This window comes from Morchella importuna, assembly GCF_003444635.1.
Source record: "Morchella importuna strain M04M26 chromosome Unknown Morimp01GS022, whole genome shotgun sequence".
Taxonomy (NCBI): domain Eukaryota; kingdom Fungi; phylum Ascomycota; class Pezizomycetes; order Pezizales; family Morchellaceae; genus Morchella; species Morchella importuna.
In genome coordinates this window covers 651614-665086 of record NW_025763419.1, presented here as the reverse complement: position 1 = coordinate 665086, position 13473 = coordinate 651614, and the positions used below count along the sequence as shown (strand labels likewise).

At 42.2% G+C, this 13473-nt stretch overlaps 3 protein-coding genes across 3 annotated transcripts; all 3 read left to right on the top strand.

The window, feature by feature from the left end:
* Positions 1-2108: 2108 nt before the first annotated feature.
* LAJ45_07198 (uncharacterized protein) lies at positions 2109-2892 on the top strand (the record flags this gene model as incomplete). The annotated part of the gene is made up of 3 exons (XM_046116757.1): positions 2109-2235; positions 2297-2506; positions 2564-2892. 3 exons carry the CDS (start codon positions 2109-2111, stop codon positions 2890-2892), a joined length of 666 nt encoding a protein of 221 aa, XP_045970159.1.
* A 1565-nt stretch (positions 2893-4457) lies between these two features.
* LAJ45_07197 (uncharacterized protein) lies at positions 4458-5274 on the top strand (the record flags this gene model as incomplete). The annotated part of the gene is made up of 3 exons (XM_046116756.1): positions 4458-4593; positions 4660-4869; positions 4946-5274. The coding sequence occupies 3 exons, from the start codon at positions 4458-4460 to the stop codon at positions 5272-5274; spliced, it is 675 nt and encodes a 224-aa protein (XP_045970158.1).
* A 1966-nt stretch (positions 5275-7240) lies between these two features.
* On the top strand, positions 7241-8720 carry LAJ45_07196 (uncharacterized protein; the record flags this gene model as incomplete). The annotated part of the gene is made up of 5 exons (XM_046116755.1): positions 7241-7289; positions 7508-7671; positions 7731-7842; positions 7899-8024; positions 8506-8720. The coding sequence occupies 5 exons, from the start codon at positions 7241-7243 to the stop codon at positions 8718-8720; spliced, it is 666 nt and encodes a 221-aa protein (XP_045970157.1).
* Between the last annotated feature and the right edge of the window lie 4753 nt (positions 8721-13473).

The window sequence follows — 13473 nt, the reverse complement described above, 5'->3', positions numbered from 1 at the left end:
GAAAAATCTAGCTACCCTATTCGGAAATATATTCCAGGAGCTAAATCAGGCTATGTAATGCTCTGGGGTGTGAGAGGGTCTGCAATTATGTAGCTCCATGCGTATCTGGTATTCCTTTTGCTTTCACCATTCTCAGAAACTCTCAATAGTTTCACGGGAGAAACTTTGTACCATGACTTTCAATTGATTATATCACAGTAATACTATCTCTTTCATGGCTACACATCGTTTTATAATTTAGTCTCACTATAATTCACCATCTCAAGAGAGGAGCAAGCATATATTTCTTCACTTGGTCAAACCTCGATCTAACATACCGTATATCCCAGTAATATAATCCTCAGAACCTAGACACCATATACCTAGGTGCTTATATATTGGCGACACCGGAAGTCTCTGGGCCCCTGCAGCTGGTTTGTCTTTCGTGGGAGAATTTAATATATACTTTATATAATTTACGCCATTATTAAGCCATAAATATAGATTAATAGGAGGCTCGGGGATTTCTCGGAGATAAGATACATGTATATACATGTACGTACGTACATGAAATACATGTAGTACCATGGGTATTACATACTACTAGCTGTCAGCAAGATGCGTGGCCGCAAATCAGCTCAGAGCCCAGTACTAGTATACAGCGACACCTCGCTATAAGAAACGCCAAGGTGGCGGCGGATTTTGTTTCTTATAGCAAAATATTTCTTATAGCAAATTAAATAAATTAAATGGCCCGCCAAGCCTGTGGTTTTGGCTCCGCTGTCATCACCCATGATCACTCACTTTTGCGCTTATATTAACACATCTAGCAGGACAGAACTTGCACCCTGAGGGGACTGGACAGCGCCATATTGATGGAGGCAGCCACTCCAGAATCCAACAATATGATGTAGGTAGCTAGTCTGTAAGTGGGTGCTGAGCGTGGAGGCAGCAAAGTTCATATTTTGCATGATTGTCAGACCAGCCTGTTGCCGAACCATATTTTTTTGATTTCCTGGGGCTGTAACTTGTTAAGAGTAATGTCTGATGAGCATATAAAAAAAAGGGGGGGATTTCTTATAGCAAAATATTTTATTATAGGGACAGGGGTTACATGCCGGTCACTTTTCATTCACTACACTAAAGCTATTTATATCGGGGTAGTTTTCACCCAATTTTGGTGGGAACCGAAAGTTGCGGAAGAAAGCCCTTTCTTACAGCAAAAATTTCTTTCAACGAGGTTTCCTATAGCGAGGTGTCGCTGTAGTGCACTTCGGGTTTTAGTTAACTCCATATCCTCTTCCCCCACAATTAACTACATCTACTTAGATTCTATCGTATTTGATTAATTAATAGAGCATCTAATCATGATCAAATAAAACAAGCTTCTATGTAGGTACATACAAGGTTGCGGCTACAAATCGATCTTGCTTAATTAGGGTAGGCCCTATGTGGTGCTGCGGCGAGTGCCGATGTATCTGTACCTGGGCTACTATACTTTGGATTAGATATCCACTCATATCGATACCTATCGCAATCCGAATCCTGCCTGCTGTTTCAAACTGTAGCTGAGCATGTTGTAATCAGTCTGAGCCTCAATATCCGACAGCCTTTCATTGATTGTATACTATCCACGTGATGAGCAGGATTCTCTATCGGCCGAATTCGAAGAGCAGGGATATGCATCGATTTGTCAACCAACAGAGTTACAGCGCTTATGTGGTACTGTTCGATTCTTCACGATTCTTTACGGATGGTTCTGACAAAGCTTTGGAAATGCAACCTCTGTCTCACTGACTGTTTCCCCTCTCCGCTAATGCGGGCCGTCTAACTGTTTCTCGTAGGCCAAAACAACCTCGCAGAGGTGTGCGGGGAACCTTGGCACAGTAGCTGGAAAAGGATCTACATGTAGCTCTTATCAATGGAATTATATAGATACATCCAAGTTAATGGGAAAAGGTATATAAAGTCTTGCCTCCGCTGTACTTGATTGCGAGTATCCAGAATATCACACTCATCAATTCATCAATCCATCAATCCATCAATCCATCAATCCATCAATCCATCAATCCATCAATCCATCAATCCATCAATCCATCTCCACTTCTTGACTTAATCCTAAAATCATCATGCCTGCCGACCACGGAAAACAATTCACCCTCTACTGTCACGGCGGCCCCAACCCATGGAAGGTTGCCATTGTACTAGAGGCGTTATGTCTCCCTTACAAGCTCATCAACGTCGATTCTAGCACCCGTAATTACCACCATCCCTAGGCCTGGTCTTCCCCATTAACAATTGACTAACGCATTTTCAGAGGAACATAAGAAGAAACCATACACCGACCTGAATCCCAATGGACGCATGCCTACTCTCATAGATCATTCTAACAACGACTTTGTGATCTGGGAGTCCGGTGCTATCATACTATACCTCGTTGGCAAGTATGATAAGGAACATAAGATTTCATTTGAAGAATTTGAGCAGACTTCGACTGCAAACCAGTACTTGATGTTTCAGATGTCCGGTTCGTCCCCACCATTTCCATGCAACGTATATCGTAGGTGTTGACATAATATTCCAGGTCAGGGCCCATACTTCGGGCAAGCAGTGTGGTTCAACAGATACCACGGTGAGAAGATCCCCAGCGCTATCGACAGATATAACAACGAGGTACTGCGAGTTCTTAGTGTCCTAGAGGACATTCTCAAAGACAAGGAATGGCTCGTGGGCGGCAAATGTTCCTATGCTGATATCTCGTTCCTTCCATGGAACGGGTTGCTGGGATGGATGTCAGGATTTGACGGATGGCAGGAGAAGTTCCCCAAGGTTGCCGCTTGGGATGCGAGGATGAATGAATTAGATAGTGTGAAGAAGATGAAGGCGGCCAAGGAAGCACTTGCAAATCACTAGAGAAATTATAGGTCGAATTTAGCACGCCAAAAAGGCTTAGAAAATATACAAATTTACAACATATCATTCTGAATATTGCCAATTGGTGTGTGCAACGGTGATAGTGATATTGTTACGTTTGTGTGCATCTTATCGTCTGGATCCAACCAACTGAGAGTCATCTCTGCCAAAGTCTCTGATGAGCGCTTTCTAGTTGATTCACCGCTGAAGATTTCTTTTTTTTTTCTCTCTTTTTTTTTACCCCCAAACAGGTTGCGCCAAATCCCCACCAGCTCTTGGAGCTAGATCTAGAAGTGTTAACCCAAATCATTCCCGGTTTAGGTGTTAGTTTCATTTGACAGCTAGCCTCCCCGCCCTCAACGTCCTAAGGCCCATTCAACACCTAATTGATATTTTCTTAACTACTTTGTACAACTATGAGAGGAGCTGATATTGCGAGTGACATACCATGACATTAAGTCTATGTGGTACAATCAACCCCTGCCAAATATTTATCCGGGGCTAATCCTGAACCAATCGTTATAGATATATGACTCAAGCCTCGAATTCATTGGAGCTAGGTAGTTGAGAGCAACGGGCGTGCATTTAAATTCCAATCCCTTTTGTTTTTATTTTCGCCGACCCGAGGTTGCGAGAGTGATTACTTTAGAAACCACTTGAGAGCTCGTGATTATAATATGACCCTAATAAAATTCGTAACTCAAAGATCTGTTGTGACTACGGGTATCAGTGGTGACTAACAGTAATCTAATATTATGCATATTCTTTGAAAAGTTTATTAGTATTAAGTTCAATATAGTAATCAAGGCTTTCGGCTTTAGAGCTGTCAAGCTATTACTCTCCGGGGACTTGAATTCCAGGCCGGTGTATGAGATATTCGGAATATTAACCCAACCCTGCTATGTCTGACGCATGTTAACAATGTCGAGCTTGAGTGCAATAAGTTCTTCCGCTGCTGCTGCACAGTTATATGTAAATTGACAATACTCGGACCACTAAACTGCAGTTTCCCGCGAATCAGTATGTTCAAAAAAAAATTGATGTTGCTAATGTGCCTTCTCTGATATTACGCTCGTAACCATGTTGCAGATCCCCTTGATCAACTGAGCTTGATCGTTGCATGAGGGGCCAAATTGAGCATAGCACGAGCTAACCTTTGACAGCAAGAACCAAAGCACCACAGCTACCAGGGGCCGGGATTTCAAATGTTGATGCCAAATCATAAACTCTGCGGTGTAAAAGTTCCGCCGCTGCCAATATCGGGGGTTAATGCTTTGTAATACATAAGCGGAGGAACCTGCCCCGTGTTCCGAATCACGTGGTGACTATCCTTGCGCAACTGCACTCGCCCGAGACGAACCACGATTGTAAATCGGCATAGCTGGTTATTTTGGGGAATGTAAAAGAAGATGAAAGCCGGTGTAGACGATGAATATAAGAACTGTTCTACGCCAGAGCTGAGAAAAAAGTTATACTCAGTCGACACACAACGAAGCATCAATATCAATCCTAAAGATCTATATTTCATCAGTGCAGCTAGCATCCTCCAGAAATCAACTATCAAAATGTCATCCTCAACAACTAGCCACGGAAAGCAATTCACCCTCTATGTCTCCGCGGGTCCTAACCCATGGAAAGTTGTCATTATTCTCGAAGAACTCTGTCTCGCATATAAAACGGTTGTTGTCGATGTGAATAATGGTATATATACTTGTACCTACTTGGAAGTTTAGTTTTTTTTATTAACTCATCGAATCGGACTTTTAGGTGAGAACAAGGCGCCAGAATTCACCAAACTCAACCCCAACGGCCGTCTCCCCGCCCTTGTGGACCATTCCAACAATGACTTCACCATCTGGGAGTCCGGCGCCATTATGCTCTATCTAGTTGGTAAATACGATACAGAACACAAGATCTCGTTCCCAGATTTCGACTCGACCGCTACCGCAAATCAGTACTTGATGTTTCAGATGTCCGGTTAGTCTTTTAATCCAAATCCCTTCCTATATGCCAATACACCTTGTTAGGTTTAACTGACCCACGGAATTCACAGGCCAGGGACCGTATATGGGCCAGCTAGGATGGTTCCTGAGATACCACCATGAGAAGATTCCTAGTGCAATCGAACGTTACCGTGCCGAAACCATGCGTATCATGGGTGTCCTTGAGAAAGTCCTTGAAGGGAAGCACTATATGGTAAACGACAAGCCATCGTATGCAGACCTTGCATTTGTGCCTTATCAATGGGCCGCCGATTGGATCAAGCCAGAGCTCGATGGTTGGAGAGATGAGTTCCCAACCGTTGCGGCCTGGAGCGACAGGCTGGAGGCGAGAGATAGCGTTAAAAAATGCAAGGCAGTCAGGGCAGAATGTGGATTTTAGATTTGGATCTTTTTGATCTACTAGAGTTATTGTCGTTTGAGCTGGAAGGCCGGTAGAGGTAATTTTTTGAACTGAATAGTTGGTTAGCTTTAGCCCTCTTGTATTTTGGTTTCGCAATTTCATTAGTTGAAATTCATATGTCTCCTGTTATCTATTTAAAAAAAAAAGGAGAGATTTTACCCGTACCGAGCAAGAATTACATGTCGTTTTTTCCACGTAGCGAACTCTTCGTTCTCCTTACCTTATGGATGAGAAGGACACTAGATATGTGGCCATTTGAGAGCTTTAAACACGATGTGTGGTGAGTGAAGAGATGCTGTGCACGGGAGTTAAATTTTATATATACGCACATATTTCGTTATTAACGCACATTATGGCGTTATATGGCGTACTATGACAAATTTCGTACTGAGCTAGGCTTAGTCTCTAGGCATAGGTACATGTGGGAGTATACGTACACGCTTACCAGCGTAAGAACCAGTTGCTCAGGGCAAGGATAGTTTGTATGGAGAGGCGTCGTTTTCTCATACAAATAATCCCTGTTTCCGTTACTTGGTAAGCTGTACATCGAACCGGACACTACATGTAGGTACATGTATTAACTGTATGGTCGCGTACCCACCCCCTACGAGCAGCTCGCTGCTCTACAGAACTCGGGTATCATAGATGGTATCCTTAGAGCATACATGTAGGTACATGTATGGTTCCCCCAGTCTTAAAGGTAACATGAGAAAAACGCTAAGTCTCGAATAACTTTTCAACCACGATTGATATTAAAAATCTGGAAAGACAAACTCTTCTTCATCATGGTATCCAGCTTTTCTCTTTCCAGATTTTTAATATCAATCGTGGTTGAAAAGTTATTCGAGACTTGGCGTTTTTCTCATGTTACCTTTAAGACTGGGGGAACCATATTTGTAATAAGTACATGCATACTACCGTAAATCTACATCAACCAATTGATCGACACACGGTAGCTATGAAACATACAGCAATCCGAGGGAAAACAAAGCAAAACAAGGTTAACATGATTAAGAGTATTATATATTAACGTCGTCTACATACCAAAAGAACCAGAAAATGCAAGTGACGGAAACAGGGATTATTTGTATGAGAAAACGGCGCCACTCCATACAAACTACATGTATCCTTGCCCTGAGCAACTGGTTCTTTTGCTGGTAAGCAAGTACTCTATTCCATTTGATTATATCGAATTAGTGATTAGTTGTTCATGATCAATTGAGACACGCCTTGTCATTGTATGAAGACGGTGGAAGATCATTGCCATCAATATATGTGTGTGTGCATGACATATATGTATATTCAATAAAACATCACGCGCAGTACATGTTTAATTCTTACATGTAAGTTTAGGTGAAGTGTACTTCGGTATCAAGGGTAAGTGAGTAGAACGTGGCAGCGTGGCTAAAGCTGTAGTTTTCCTGTTTTGCTCACGAATATGGACCGCCGCGTTCTACTCACTTACCCCTGATACCGAAGTACTATGCATGCGCACCTAATAATCTTTTTTGAGGCATGGAGAACATTGATCGAACATGACATGAATGTGGTGTGGACGATGAACCCTGTCTAAAGATGAACTATTGATTGCTTCTCAAACTTGTAGAGCATTGATCGTACACTACAAATGGTCCGAACTGCACGTATGTACTGTATGTGGCTCACGTGCAATAAACCTAGAAGAGGGTCATGTGTCGAAGAGTCGACGGATCGCCCTTCACGTTAAAAACATCAACCACCCTTACATATAAGTGCATGTAGCCTCTAATAATACATGTATGTAAACATTCATGTACATCTGCTCTCCGCGTCTACTTTAAAATACCCCGCTCCCTCCTCATTCTTTCTACCTCTCCTTCCCTCCATCCATTCCTCGTTTTGCATCAACCCTCAAACATATACATACGTACTTCTCTAAACCAAGTCTTCTTTTAAAACACCTATCATGCCCAAAGTCTATTTTGATATTTCATACACACCGCCCTCAGGTCCACGTAAGCACCTATTCTTTTCTTATTCTCAACATAATTCATCCACGATCACAGATCAGGCGTGTCTTAAATGAGAAGTCATATATTAGACTATCATAATAGCTGTTATAAAAACCTCAGAAAGACGTCCATTCTTCAATTGATAGTTTGGAGCCATCATGTTTTTGCTTGAGTGCTTGCCTCAACTCTTGATAAGAAAAATTGACTAACTTTAATCCTAGAGGAGAATTGGGGCAGGATTGTGTTCGATCTCTATGATAATGTCGTTTCCGTCACCGCCAGGAACTTCCGCACCGGCGAGCATGGATACGGCTACAAAGGATCCAAATTCCACCGTGTGATCGCCGGCTTCATGGCTCAAGGTGGTGACTTTACCCGAGGAAATGTGAAAACACTTTCTTCCCCCATATGATGTAGCAGGTACTCATCAATATTTGTGCATAGGGTACTGGTGGAAAGTCCATCTATGGCGAGAAGTTCAATGACGAGAACTTCGTAAAAAAGCATGACAAGCCATACCTCCTCTCTATGGCCAATGCAGGAAAAAATACGAACGGTAAATCCCTTTGCTACCCTTTATGAGTCTTAGGATCGGCGCTAACAAAATAATAGGATCCCAATTTTTCATCACCTTTGAGGAAACACCTCATCTCGACGGCATGCATGTTGTTTTTGGTGAAGTTGTGTCAGGGGTAGAATGCATTAAAAAGATGGAGGAGAAGTCTCTTGACGACGATGGTAGAACTGACGGCACTATCACAATCTCTGATTGTGGCTAGGCCGTCCGATGACTTAATACCCACCGCTGTACATATGTCAACTTTAGATATCCACTCACGTCTTTATTGTATCCACGCTATGTACCATCTTAGTGACACGTACACCGCTTTAATATTTGGTATTAATGAAGTAATCAATCAAATTAATCTTCGGTCATACAATATCACTCGCATGGTTCATGAGAAGTGGGCAGTCGTCTCCGACGAGATGAACATGAGTTCTATAAAGGGAGTCTAAAGTAGCCCTTGACTATAAGGATATACGCCCTATCAGGATAGGATCGCTCGGCCCCATCAATCTTTTTACCAATTACTCCTTAGCCTTAGGATTGTCCCTCGGACATTCGTTTGGGATCTTAGGCTGCAGGCCCCCAGTAGGGAAATATGTAGAAGATCCACTAGATGCCTTCCGCCTGTTAACGACTAAAACGATAGCCCAGTTGCACCATGTTTTGCTCGGGGATTACTCCTTAGTGCTCAGCGTCAGAAAGAGAAAGAAGCTAAGGCCAACCTAAAGACTATCTTCAAGGGAGAGTCTAGCAACGCCGGAAATGGCGGGAACAAAATCAAGAAGACCAAGGCTAAATCTAAGGCTACTGCTGCTAAGGGGGCTAAAGGGCCTAAGAACGCGGGCCCTGCTAACTTAAAGGATTGATTATGGTATGTGCTCCTGTTTCCTTTTATGTTTCTTTTTCTTTATGGTCCTTTACTAAGCTGTATGATTTCTACCCAGACATTGAATCAATTAATCATGATAGAACGCCTAGTCGAATTAAGGATGGAGTTAAAGGATCTCTGGGCAAAATATGAGTCGTGGCCGTGTGCAAAACTTCTTTTCGTCTGTTCTATTGGCTTGTGGTGTGCATCATTCATGTTCTCTTGGGGTTTCTTTCTGCTTTCTTTCTTTTTTTCTTTTAGAGATAACGGGGTTGTATTGTACGTACGGCTGTACAAGTCATCTCTTATCTGGATTTTCCCTTCTCACCCTCTCTTCTTTCTTCGTTGGAAAACCTTGACAAATAAACACTCTGCCCGCACGCTTATGGGATCAAACCTTTTGCCCCGACCCTTGTGTAGATGACTTGAAATCGCGTGATCGTAGTTGCCCATATCCATGGATATAACCATCGTATCATCCCCCAGAATGAACGTAAAAAGGCTCGCATAACACAATATACTCACTCCACACCGTCCTTTATGTTATTTCCACTCAATCTCATCCTGTTCATTGATATACAATCAATGAATTATCCCTATCTATCCTGTTTATCAATAGCTCGCCATCTTGGCTCCCGAGTGATATATCATGTCGCCGAGTAAACTCCTGCAACTGCTCTCCTCTTCTTAAAACTTTTCCCGGGAAAATCACCACATCCGTGGGCACATCCCCACCACGAAAAGCTTCAAATATTATTTAACTACTTTTTGCTTAGCCAAACACCAACGTTCCCCGATCCCACTAAGGTCACCATTGTGGCGGCTTAGCGCCTCAATGTTCATAACACTTACATAATATCAAAGACGATAAAACAGTCGATACCTTTGGGCCCGGGCTTGGGATATTTGCTAGTACGTTACTCTTCCATTGGTGCAACGGTGCTGGGAATCCAGGTCTAATGACCGCCAAAGACTAAGAAGGATACTCGGTGCTCTATGTGACATCAAACTTACTGTATACTATTTCGTCTATTCTTGTTAGAAAGGCCACATGCTCTCATCATAATCAGATTAGCAGGCCCTAATCCATAATACTCAATCTCTGAACACGTCCTCCTAGCTGTTAAATATGTATGAACACCTAAGTCTTCTTGGATAGACTTCAAAATGGTGGATCCGAGCTAAACGACGGGTACTCAACGCTGTTGTGAGGCTTTATACTTCTTTTTCTTTCCTCCAAGCAGTTTCATGGCGTACCTTTCGTTGTTGTTGTACTTACTTCATTAATTGTATGCAAACGGCGTAATTTTTCATATATTCATGTGGATTATATCATGATACTAAATTCGGCTTTCACGTGTGTGCTAAAAACTTCGTCGGGCTAGATTTCTATTCGCAGGAGAAATTAAATGTGCGCGTAAAGATGGAATGGTAGACATCCATATATATAATCTGGGAATGGTCTCTCAAAAGTCGGTCGTGACAGAGTAGGATCCCATATGGTCAATCGCCTTCTCCTCTTGGTAGCATTTATATATTCAAATAAGGGTAAATTTTAAGGCAAAAAATAAGTCTCCAGGCCTTCGAAAGCGAGAAAAGAAACTCGCGATCGAGATACCTACAAGTAGTCAGCCGAGATCCTTACACGCTTATAGGTTTATGGCTGTCTGGTTTCCTCTTGCTGCAAAGCGAGAGGTTACGGGTTCGAATCGAACCGTGTCCTTCACCCCCGATATATATATACCCATCCTACCGGTCGGGCTGGGTTTTGAAGGGTTTCCCCAGTCACTTGCTCCAATGAGGACAGCGGTAATCCCTTGAACGTCGCGGTTGCATGCGATTATGAGAGATTGTTATACATGTAGTCATTACACATTTACAAGTTGATATGATCGATCTAGATCTAGAAGTCTTAACCTCATTCATATACATCTAGTATCTCCAGAAATTAGCTTTCAATACACGCCAGTGATCTGTCTCCTCATGAGCTCACCATACTGCATACATGTACATATATACAGATATAATAGATACTATACCAATGTGGAATTGTGCAAAACTCCCGGATTAAATCGGAATCCTAATTATTATACCGTAGCAATACCGTAGCCTTGCAGTATTCTGCTAGGTGTGGTACTAGATCCACCCGCTTTTTTTGTACTGTACTTATCGATATCTAATCCGAAGACTCGTACACAAGATCTACGCTTTTTGTTGTTTTGATATATGTACAGTACGATGCCAGTCGTGAGCGTCAGGCGCGCCGACCGAACCATCACGGGTACCAGCACAGCAACCACAATTGATCCTTTGGAGAGCTGAATTTTTGTTTAGTTGTTAAATAGTAGATAAATAACAATAATTTGACATTTAATATCTTGTGTACCAACCCGCCGTGAAAAGGTTGTTGCGCGCGCTCACGACTGGCATCGTACTGTACGTACATGTACAGCAGTGGGTAATAAGTGATCAGACAGAACGCCACCAAAATACGCGTTTGCAGGCTAGGCCGTCCGATGACTTAATACCCACCGCTGTACATGTAGCTATAGTGTATATTGTAGATTACATTCTGAAATTTACCATCATGCATCCGAACTCTATAACCAGGAAGCTGCATTTACATATAAATGTGCTTGATGACCAAGACAATCAATCAAATCAGCCATTACAACCCCCCACTTGCATATTTGGATTTTACTCACAAACCATCACTCGCCGTATGTCTTGGCATGCATGTATGGGAAACATATTCTCATCAGTATGCATGTGGGTTTACACAACCCGGACAAGTATATTCGATATACCCAACGTGTCACAGATATTTCTTGGCTCTTATAACCATAGCACAAGTTAAACAGATCGTTCATATTGGTAAAGCCAGCTCAGCTGCGCGCGGCAAGGCTATAGCTAGCGTGTCCTTCTTTTTTAAACTTTATTATATACATTTCTCCAATTCGGGTCTTCTCATTCGGTTCACATCGGCCAAATGTATCAGGAAACATGTAACAATTCCAGTACAGCCGATAAATTTGTTCCTGGGCTAGGCCTGGTAACATTCATTCAAGTCTGCAGCTCACGAGTATGAACTGACATCATTGCTGTTTAGTTTGCAACTGAATGGTCATTTTCTGGAAAATCTATCGATACTCCTGCAACATCCCTTGATCACATCGATATCACCTCCATAGCAAAGAAAGTGCATATCAATAATGATTTTTTGTTTTGTTTTTTTCTACCACGTATTATCCTGTCATGGGTTGTCGAAGTTTCTTCTGGTCTTTTTCATCAATGTAACCTACAGAAATGCAGGGAAATTTCTGCTCACTAGTACGTACGTAAGTAATCGTTTTTGAATCTTCAAAAAACTCCTATGAACGCAGACTGCAGGCACTGATACCAAGTGTAGAAAGGTGAGGATTATTATGCATAAAACACTTACTTTATCGAATAGAGCTGGTAACTGCGCTGTACGCCAAAGAATTACGCTCAAAACTCACCCGACTGGCTTATGCATGTTTCCTATTAGTCGGAATACTATATAAAAGATACATACCTTTGAGCTTATCATCCAGGCATTTTGCAGACTATCTATTATACTGGGCTGCTTGTGCATTCTGATAAGAGGGCAGGTTGGAGGTCAATCCAAGACCCGAGGATTGTGCCGTTACGCATGCCACCAGTTTAAAATCTGGTTATAAGCATGGCCAATGATCTAAGGGCAACAAAAGTACTCAAGAAACAAGCAATTGCCCGACAGGACACGAGACCCTTCACGCCAGACTCCGACCGAGAAGTTTGGAAAGTAAATTAGTTCTGGATCCTCTAAGCGTGACTTCCAATAGGACTAGAATGAATGTATCACCGGAAAATTAATGGTTTCATCAACCTCATAAAGAAACATGACTATGAAGTGCAAAAATGTAGGGCCGGGTTGCTGGGAGGCTGATAATCAAGTATTGATTGAAGCCCATAAACACCTATTTAGATTTCTATGTCGATAATAAAATTCTTGGATTGAATATATATCTACTTGCATTTGGCACGCTAAGACCCATGGATAGATGAATGAATCTCTGCAGCTCGGAAACAGAGGAATAAAGTTCAGCCGCGGCGGTTACCAACAGATAATAGATTAATGATATGACATAAGAAGCTGGAATGGAGGTACTACGAGAAACTGCATATGGAACGATCTGCGGGGAGAACCCTCCCTAGGATGATGATTAATCCCGGGATACCCTCTCTATCATCAATTGTCAACCGACAGATCTCCAGTATTCGGCCGATCCGCGGACCATGCGAATAGCCCCGGGAATCGAGATTTTTTCAAGTGCAATGATATCCTCAGATAGCTTTCCTGGGCATCCTTCATTAACAATCAATTCAAAGTCCATACTTGCGTGGAGAGAGAAATCGTGCAGGATTCTGGTCATTGTCACAAGACCAGTCTCGGGCTTTCAATGTCCATAAGTACATGCATACATGGCTCGTTAATTATTTGTATGTGGCTGAAGATGCACGCACGGACACACAACATTTACCAACGCGACCTACATCTGCGTCTGCATATTAAGGGGGTATTGATATATATAAGCATTGATTTTTGAGACATCCAGTCAAATAAATATGCAAGATCTGTTTAACTCCGAATCTTACTCAACACGTTTCCTGGAGATGCTCTCAATTGGCTCTGTTAAACTGAGTCACGAAGTATCTTTGTAGGCCAATATATACTAATTATCAAAATA